General features: G+C 44.5%; 1 protein-coding gene across 1 annotated transcript in view; it reads left to right on the top strand.

The window, feature by feature from the left end:
- The window catches only part of gripap1 (GRIP1 associated protein 1), a 35,510-nt gene that overhangs the window by 11,315 nt on the left and 14,714 nt on the right, over positions 1 to 9,481 (top strand). Inside the window, exons 10-18 of the mRNA XM_008288857.1 lie at positions 1,493 to 1,540; positions 1,667 to 1,698; positions 2,425 to 2,472; positions 2,572 to 2,671; positions 2,808 to 2,885; positions 3,117 to 3,209; positions 7,956 to 8,090; positions 8,788 to 8,883; positions 8,966 to 9,138. Of these exons, the coding sequence (XP_008287079.1) occupies positions 1,493 to 1,540; positions 1,667 to 1,698; positions 2,425 to 2,472; positions 2,572 to 2,671; positions 2,808 to 2,885; positions 3,117 to 3,209; positions 7,956 to 8,090; positions 8,788 to 8,883; positions 8,966 to 9,138 (803 nt within the window). The remainder of the gene's footprint in view (positions 1 to 1,492; positions 1,541 to 1,666; positions 1,699 to 2,424; positions 2,473 to 2,571; positions 2,672 to 2,807; positions 2,886 to 3,116; positions 3,210 to 7,955; positions 8,091 to 8,787; positions 8,884 to 8,965; positions 9,139 to 9,481) is intronic.

The raw sequence follows: 9,481 nt of genomic DNA, 5'->3' as shown, positions 1-9,481 counted from the left end.
CTAACACACACCTGTTCTGACATTAGAACTAGTTAATAATGAACAGTAGTAAAGCATTATCTTATTCTGCATGCCTGTTGTCCAGCTTCCCCTCAGTGAGCTAACTACCGCTAACAGGTAAACATGCTGTTGAGTTGTGAGTCTGTTCACTAGTAGTTGTGGAATATGAACAGAGATCCAGTGAAGTGTTTACTAATGTATATATTTGGATGCTGTGCTGCTGCTTCGCTGCTCCACAGAACGTAGAGTCTGAACGGTGGCAGACGAAGCAGCCACATGTTGCGTCTGAGAGAAGGAAACTAATTAATTCATGACGGGAACATAAACGGCAGCTGGCGAACAGAAAGACATCAGCAGGAGATTCACTGAGCAGCTGCTGGAAACTCAGACGCTCCATTTATTACGTTGGAGTGGAAACAAACTGATAGCGCAATGGAAAAATCAGTCAGTTCCCCCAGAACCTCCTCAGAACATCTGGTTCTGATTCTGCAGAACCTTTATCTACTGACCAGAGTTCTACTTTCAGACTGTGAATGTTCCAGAGGTCCAGGTCCTTGAAGTCCACAGAGGAGGGTCCAGATTGATCACTTTAATGGACTTTTTCCATCATTTCTGAGCCTCAGAACTTCATCAGTACAGCAGATAGACACATGACATTTAGGAGGAAGAACACATCTGGGTTCTGATAGAACCTGACACCAGATCAGTTCTACATCCATCCTGGTGTCTCAGTCTGAACACTGGACCTGGTTCTGTTTTCTTTGCAGGATTATAGTGTCGTAGGTCCAAGTAGTCTGTAAAAAATGATTGTATCAAAAAAAGACGCAGTCACAGAACGGTCCCTCCATCGTCTAGAACTGGTTCTGACCAGCCACCATCACACATGCTGACATGAGCCTGGAAAGTTTACCCAGAATGCACTTTGTAAAGTTTTCTGTGGTGAATGATCAGAAAACAATGTGTTAGAATTTTTACCTGCGATCAATCAGTTAACTGATAATTACAATCAACAGTTTAAATGTCCTCCACATTAGAATCTCACTCAGATTGCTTGTGTGGCAGCTAAAGTAGAATTTAGTGTCATCTCCGTAAAAACTGATGTCTTGTGCTCTTTAATGACATCCTTTAGGAATCATGTTTATTGAAAGTAGGAGAGGGCCGAGCATCGAACCCTGAGGAACCCCACAAAGCCTCTTTGAACTAGAGAACCAACTCCACAGAGGACATATTGATCAGTACTGTCACTGAAACGCTGCAGGTTTCACAGTCAGATGTGGTTCTTTCCCTTTAGAACAGGAGTGAGCAGATGCTGCTGATGTGAAAACCTTTTTTCCATCATTAAGATCTGTCAGAACGTGTCAGGAACCTCCAGGTTGATAAGTCAGCTTTGGCAGAGCAGCTGCATTGTTCTGCAGTAGACTGTAGGAGAACAGTGAGCGGCGACAGAAGCTTTTGTCTGTAGCCTGAACGTCTGTCGTCTGTTTGCCTGCAGGCGTCTAAACAGGCGGAAATCACCAAACTGCAGGAGGAGATCACAAAGGTAAGCGTTTCCACACAGAATGAGCTCCGACAGGAGGATTTAAATCGTCTTCTCAGATTCACAACATAAAACAAATGTAAGGAATGCTGCAGCGCTTTGACTGTGATTTTTCTGTTTGTCCTGCAGCTGTCTGACAAGTTAAAGAAGAAGCAGGAGAGGTGAGACGCCTTGTTTACACCACGGCTATATCCTCACATCAACTCCTGCTCAGGAACTACAGACATTCATCGACTGCTTACTCCAAAATAGCACCAGTTTTGGACCTGACTCTTTTCAGTCCTTCTGTGGCTTCACAGACATTTATAGTTCCAGACTTTATTCGTTATTTTGCCAATTTTAGACATGACTTTACTGAGTCCTTGTGTGGCTTCACAGGCATATTTATAGCACCAGACCTCATTCAAATATACCAATGTTGGACTTGACTTCATTCAGTCCCTGTGTGTCTGCAGCACAGACTGTCTAAAGCACCAGACTTTGTTAGATCATTCTCAGATCTTCACCTGACTTCTTTGAGTTCTTGTGTGGCGGCACCAAGTTCATTTAAAAGATTCCTGATTTTAGACTTTCTAGTCCGTCTGTGGCTTCATAGACATCTAGTGTACCAGACTTCATTATTTTGCTCATTTTAAATCTGACTTTATTCAGTCCTTGTGTGGCTGCGCAGACCTCTACAGTACCAGACTTCATTCAGAATATTCACAATTTAAGACCTGGTGTTATTCAGCTCTTGTATCACGGTTCAGCCCAAACTTTTTACATCATTCACGGTTTTTAAAAATACGTCTCCATTCTGTAGTGATTATTTTTTATTCATAAGTACCAGTCATGTCTGTCTGATTACACCTTTGTTCAGACTGATGGATTAAAGTCTGTGTTTGCAGTTTCCAGCGTCTGCAGACAGAAAAGGAGGCTCTGTACAACGACAGCAGGTCAGAACTGCAGTTATACTGTGAACTACTGCAGCTGCTGGTGGTAATAGTACTGTGTGTTGTGTTGAGAGAACGTGCTGACGTTCTGTCTCTCTGCAGGACGAAGATCGATGAGATCAACCAAAGGAAAGAAGAAGAAGTGAAGGCCATGAACATCCGCATCCAGAAGCTGCAGACCGACCTCATGGCAGCCAATCAGGTGAGACCTCAGGGATAAACCCAGCGTGACCGTTCCTCTGCTTGGTCTTTATGGTTCCACACAGTGTTCTCACAGAACCTGCAGACTGTTTAGGTTAAACCCAGACTGACCGACCTGTGATTGTGTTTCTGTTCAGACGACGGCAGAGCTGAGAGAACAGCTGCAGAGCAAAGAGAAGGAACACGAAGTGGCGCTGCACACCCTGAAGGACCAGGTAACACAGACACACTGTTCTAGATGAAGACAGGAACCCGGCTGGAAGAACGTCTCTGCTCTCGCTGTGTGGTTCTGACCTGCTGGATCCTCCTTATCTTCTTCTTCTTCCTTACCTTTACCTTCTGTTTCTGGTCTCGGTCTGTTTCTGTCTGCTTACCGATTCTCCTTTCTGGTTCCTTTGCTGTTCTCCTCTCTGCCGCCCCCTGCCTGTGGTGCGATGGTACTGCAGGTAGCCAATCAGAGTGCAGTGAGTCAGGAGCAGGTGGACAACATCCTGCAGGAGAATGATGCTCTGAGGACAAACCTAGCTGCTCTAGAACAGGTAATAAACCTGAAGAACCTCATGCAGAGGGGCAACACTAAACTGGAGTTCTGTGCACGAACGTCCGTACATCAGAGCACTGAAACACTCGGAGAACCTCACTTAGAACCATAATCATCACATCATCTCTGTGGACGAACGCAGCTGCTCTAGATTATGTAGTAAACCTGAAGAACACTAGTAGAACCTTAACACCAGGTCTTCTCTGAGGACTAACGTAGCTGCCATAAAACAGGTCGAGTAACTGGAGAACCCGAACATGGAACTATTTATAGCTGCAAACCTACATTGATGTTCTGAGAAATTAACTTCTTGCAGACCATGGTATCTCTAACAGGAGAACAGGTATAACACAGTAAACTCATGAAACTTCATCCAGAACCCTGGTCTAGATGCTCTCAGGACGAACCCTGTTGCTTTAGAACGGCTAAAAAAAACCCTCAGTGCACAGCACGCCACCTTGGTGTGACCCTTCTCCATGATATTCTGTGACGTAGGTAATGTACCTTTAGAACCTCACATAGAACCATCATCATCCCATCATCTCTGTGGACTAACCTAGCTGCTGTGGAAGACGTGATGAGCCTAAAAAAACATTACGAGAACTTTAACACCAGTTCACCTCTTTCGACAACTTAGCTAACATCCAAAAGACACAGTGCCTGGAGAACGTCATGTGGAACCCTAACTCTGAAATACAAACCAACAGTGATGTCATTACAGACTACTGCACGTATTGAACTTGAAGAACGTTACTAGAACCTCAATACTATGTCATTTCCAAGGACGCTGGTTTAGAAAAAGTAGTTAGAATGGGGTTCTGTGGACTGAACTAACTGGTACGTGGAACACTTCCTCTACCCAAACCTGCAGCCGTGTTCAGTTCTAACCGTAGAACAGCGTTCTGTGGACTAATGTAGCCTCCACACAGTCGGTAAAACACCTGGAGAACGTTACATACGCCACAGAAGTGTCCTAGGAAATAGACCGGTTCCTGCAGAACAGGCTGTCAAGGACTCTGATGTTTAAACATGACAGTCCTGTTCTACACTGGAACCGGTCCAGTGCAGCAGGCTGATAAAGTGTCTCCGCTATGGTCCTCTGAGAACTAATGTACATGTTCTGCACTGAGTCATGTACCTTAAAGAACATGTTTTTCTTAACTTTAAATCCTGCTGTGTTCTTCTGAAGACAATTATAACATAGTGAAGAGATGTAGTTTAGAACTTTGGTCCCAGAACACTGTGTCGGGAGCTGATTACATACCTGGAGAACCCTAACCCAGAAGAACAGTTCTAGAGGTCTTAGAGCAGTGAAGAGTAATGTGCAGCATCACCTTAGAACAGCCGTGGTGAATCTAACATCCCAGTAGCAGGGCTGTCACATCTATAGTTTTTAGAACCCAGACCTTAGAACATCGTGCTATCCTGGCTGGTGTAGGGCTGATAGATGCACCTGAAGGAGCCATGAGCACAGAACACATCGGACCTAGAACCTAAACTAACACGGCTCTGATTACTACTGTTTAAATGACCCAATAGGAACAGTTTGTATTGATGTACTGGCTGCCCGTGATGTCTGGCGTACCTTTGACTCCAGACTGAGCTATCTAGAACACCCACTCAGTCTGGAACTGTAACTGATCTTTCAGGAGAACGGGGCTCTTGGGGATGATCTGTGTGCACTTGAACAGGTAATTACATCTCAGTAGAACAATCCTTTAGAACCTTGACACCTTAAAAACCCAACATGTAGCACAACTTGCGTAGAACCCTAACTTAGTGCTGCCCTGAGTACCTGCAGCAGAACCCTTTACGATGCCTGAAACTGAGTCGTTGGTGTTAGGCTGAAGAACAAACAACAAACAGAGCGTCTTAAACCAACGCGTTCATGTAGAACCCGACCAGTGGCCAGTTTCTTAACAGCAACCCCAACACCTGAGGAGCTGCAGCGTCCACTAGAACCCTAGTTAGAACCTAACTGCTCTTGGACTTGTATGCAAACATGTACATTTGCAGAACCGGATTTAGTTCAGGAACCTGCTGTTCTGGAGTCAGTCAGTACACTTTAAAACAAACCCAGCCTAGAGCTTCCATCAGCAAAGGTAGATGGAACATAGATGTTAGAACTGTTCCGTGATGGCTATCGTCCAACGCTGGAGTTGGTTCTTCTGAAGTCAGTACTTAGAACCTGTTGTTTATTTATTGTAGTAGCTTCCACTAATATCTGTGTGAACACACATATTACAGGAGAACAATGCTCTGAGGTCTGAACTGTACGCACTGGAACAGGTAATTAGAACCCTTATCTAGAACCTCAACCTCAGACTGATCGTCTCACCTGATGTGGTTCTCTCAGAGGTTTGCTGGTTCCAGGACAGAGCTGGACACCTCGAAAAAGTCCCATGTAGAACCCTAAGTAGAACCCCAGCTTAGTCTGCTAGTTTGAGAACTAGATACAGAACCAGCAACCCAACACCTGAGGAACATTGTAGAGTCTACTAGAACCCTGATTAGAACTGAACTGCTTCAGAACCTAAATGCAAACATAAACATGATTTAGTTTTGGTTTGAAACTAGTCGGTAAACTTTAGAAGAAACATCATAAATGTGAAGTTCTAAAGTTCTTACCTTTAATTTCACTGTGGAACACACATTTTAGGAGTACAGCGCTCTGAGGACTCACCTGTGTGCTCTGGAACAGGTAACTGTTTCTTGACCAAGACCCTTAATGTAGCTCCGTGGTCTGAGACTGGTTTAGTGACCTAGAACCTCCTCTAGAACCCTTTGATGCTGTCTGGAAAGTAATACAAAGCTTGGTACCCTACAACTAACAAATAGAACCCTCAAAGCTGAGTAGATGGTGCTATTATATGTTCTGGGGAGAACACTGAGCAGAACCCTAACCAAGAACCCCGAGTAGCCATGGGTTCCTTAAAGACTGACTTCTGAAAGGTTTGAAGAACGGGTCAACCTTTTGTGTTCCAGGAGGCATTAATAGAACTCTGACTAGAACGTTCTCAAAGGACAGCTCTTTGTTATTAACTGCAGATCTGTTCCTAAATAATCTAGAACCCATGTTTACCACAGTGAAGGAACGCTCGGTAGAACAGAGGGACTTAACAGACACCAGGCTCTAGACTGGGCCGGTACCGTTTAATTGCTGTTATTTATTTTTAATGTCACGCAGTTGACAAGAAGCTGACCAGACTCATCTTTCAGCGTCAACACTGACGTCTGAGGTTCTCCAGAGCACACGTGAACCTCGGCTGTGTTTGCTGACTCTGTGGAACCTCAGACACCAGCTCCAGTCGGCCGTGGATCAGATAGCAGCCGTAAACATGAGACCATGTCGTTTAATCTCTGCTGTCGGCGGCTTCTATCGCCCGTCGTCTCCTTTCACCGACCGCCTCCAGGCCTCCGCTTTACTTCTGACTTCTGTCAATAAAGACGTTATTGGTTCTGTTATGTGAGGACAGAACCCGGCGGGTCGACTCTGGAAGAAGACAAACAGTAGAAAGATGTTAATGTTCAGGCAGCTGGAGCAGCAAAACCATAACATACACAAAACAGCCTGATCGTCAGAATATAATCACTCTAATTAACATACAGTCTGAAACTTTAGCGTGTGGGTGTTTAATGTGAAATGAAGGATTTCAATGAGCTGTAGATGGGATGTGATAATGTTAGAGTGCCAGTAATCAGGCTTCTGAGAACTTTAGAACACATCACTAGAACCTTAACGTCTCTGTTGGACCAACTGATCCCCCATAAAACAGGAGCAGTTTGTGGAGAACATCAGATAAAGCCGAAGTTCTTGTTGATGTCTAAAGTCTTAAGAACATCGTATTGAAGAATAATACACAGAACCCAGACCTAGAACGGGGCTCCGAGGACAAAACAAGCTGGTGATAAACCCAAAGGTTAATACTGTGCACTGCCTTCCATGAATCAGGTTAACATATCTGGAGAACAGTCAGCGGAACCATAGCTTCATGTAGAACCCACCTGGACCAGCGTTTTGACTCCAGTAAAGCTGGTGAATAAAACCCAAATCTGCAGAAATGTTCAGACAAATAAATCAGAACCTCAAAGCGAGAACGTTTATTCTACAAGTTGTGTTAGAACGTGATGTTTGCATTCATCGGTTTTATTGTGTTTTCTGTTCATTCAGGCCTCCGTTAGTTGATGATCAGTGGTGTTAGAACCTTAGAACCTTAGAACCTGAGAACGTCCAACACGTCACCTTCAAGTTTCTGTCACGTCACATGTGACATCATGTTAAATGTGGAACTGGACATAAAAATCAGAATAAATCCTATTTCTTTACATGTTATTTTACATTTTACATGTAAATTAACACATTACTTTAGTTTTATTTTTATTTTATGAACAAAAAAAGGCAAATTAAAAAATAGAAATCTGTAAAATTACAAACATTTTTTACATTATTGGTTAAAGGATAAGGTTTAGTCCCAGTGAATAAATATGTTGTAATGATGAGCTGATGTGCGTTGGCTCCAGATTAACGACCTGGTTCTGGTTCTAAAGCTGCAGCTGTTTAATGGACGTTAACATTGAGAAACCCAGAACTTTGGTCAGATGTTTGTTTCTGACGTTCAGCCTTCGCCTGCTGCCTCCTGTTCCTCCTCCATCCTCTGCTGTTCATCATCGTCCTCTCACAGAGTCATCTGAGTGTTTCTGGTAGAACCTGTGCAGGTGAATAAAGCTGTGTGAACTCGTGCAGATCCAGACGGTGAAGACGCAGGAGATGAATCTGCTCCGAGAGCAGCAGGAGGCTCTGACGGCCGAGCTGCAGCAGAGACGAAGCGAACAGGAGAGTCTGCTGGCTCAGAGGGACGACCTGGACTCCCAGCTGCAGGTAACCAACCAGACCCAGAACAAAACCATCCAGAACCTCCTCAGAACACCTGGTTCTGTACCTGCAGCACCTTCATCTACTGACCAGAGTTCTACCTTCAGACTGGGAACGTTCCTCCACAGAGGAGGGTCCAGATTGATCCCTTTAATGGACTTTTTCCATCATTTCTGAGCCTCAGAACTTCATCAGTACAGCAGATGGACACATGACATTTAGGAGGAAGAACACATCTGGGTTCTGCTAGAACCTGACACCAGATCAGTTCTACATCCATCCAGGTGTCTCAGTCTGAACACTGGACCTGGTTCTGTTCGTGTCCTCTGTAACCAACTTGGAGCATTAAAGGTGATGAATCTGGACCTTCCTCTGTGGAACTCTGGAAACATTCACAGTAGGAATGAATAAATGAAGTTCTGATTGGTTCTGGTCCCACTACAGAACAGTGTGTTGTCAGATCTGATTGGACTGAATGTTACATGTAGATGTGGTCAGTGAGGCGGTTCTACAGGATGTAGGTGGTCCAGCACTCATCGTTATTCTGTTTAAACTCTTGTTCCATCTTTTTAAATGCTTGTAGAGAACAAACAGACGTTTATGATGCGTCCTTGGCTTCCTCCTGCTATGGAACGAGCTCCACTGTTGGCACTGAGGCAGAAAATCTTCCACTTTCTAACCTGACTCATGACTTTCTCCTCAGGAGTCGAGTTTTGCCAACAGGAAGCTGTTGGAGCAGCTGACAGAGGAAGGACAGGAGAAGGAGAAGCTGCTGAGGGAGCTGGACGAGGCCAAGAAGGTACGACAACAACAACAGCAGCAGAACAACACAACACAGGGCTGCACAGACACACTGACACTGACGTATGGTTGTGTGGTAGACGGCAGAGAAGAGGAAGTCCATGCTGGACGACATGGCCATGCAGCTGAACCAGGAGAAGTCCGACCACAAGGAGGCGCTGTCAGACCTCAAACTGCAGCACGAGAAGGAGGTGAGTGTCAGCCAGGATGGATGGATCTGTCCGTCTGCCACCGTAATCTGGAGGACGTTCTCGTACTCGTAGAACGTGTCAGTAAGAGAAAAAACTAAAGCAGTGACTAGCAGCACAATCAGACTGAAGTCTGATACCTGAGCAGGAATATAAAGCAGAATGGAAAATAAATACAGCTAGAACAGACCGAGCAGTACACAATAAACATTATCAGGAAACGATTTGTCAGCCTGCAGAGTGTTTCATATGTTTACATGTTTTCATCAGGTTTCTCTTTTTCCTCATTGATTTTCTGAGTTGTAGGTTTTTAAAATGTGAGTTTGATCAGATTCAGTAAAAAAAGTGAAAACAATAATTCTCTCCTTGTCTCCTCTCCTCTCCTCTCCTCTCCTCTCCTCCTCTCCT

The sequence above is a fragment of the Stegastes partitus genome, unplaced genomic scaffold, assembly GCF_000690725.1.
Source record: "Stegastes partitus isolate 25-593 unplaced genomic scaffold, Stegastes_partitus-1.0.2 Scaffold577, whole genome shotgun sequence".
Lineage (NCBI taxonomy): Eukaryota > Metazoa > Chordata > Actinopteri > Pomacentridae > Stegastes > Stegastes partitus.
The sequence above is the reverse complement of the archived record's forward strand: the minus strand, read 5'-3'. Positions and strand labels throughout refer to the sequence as shown.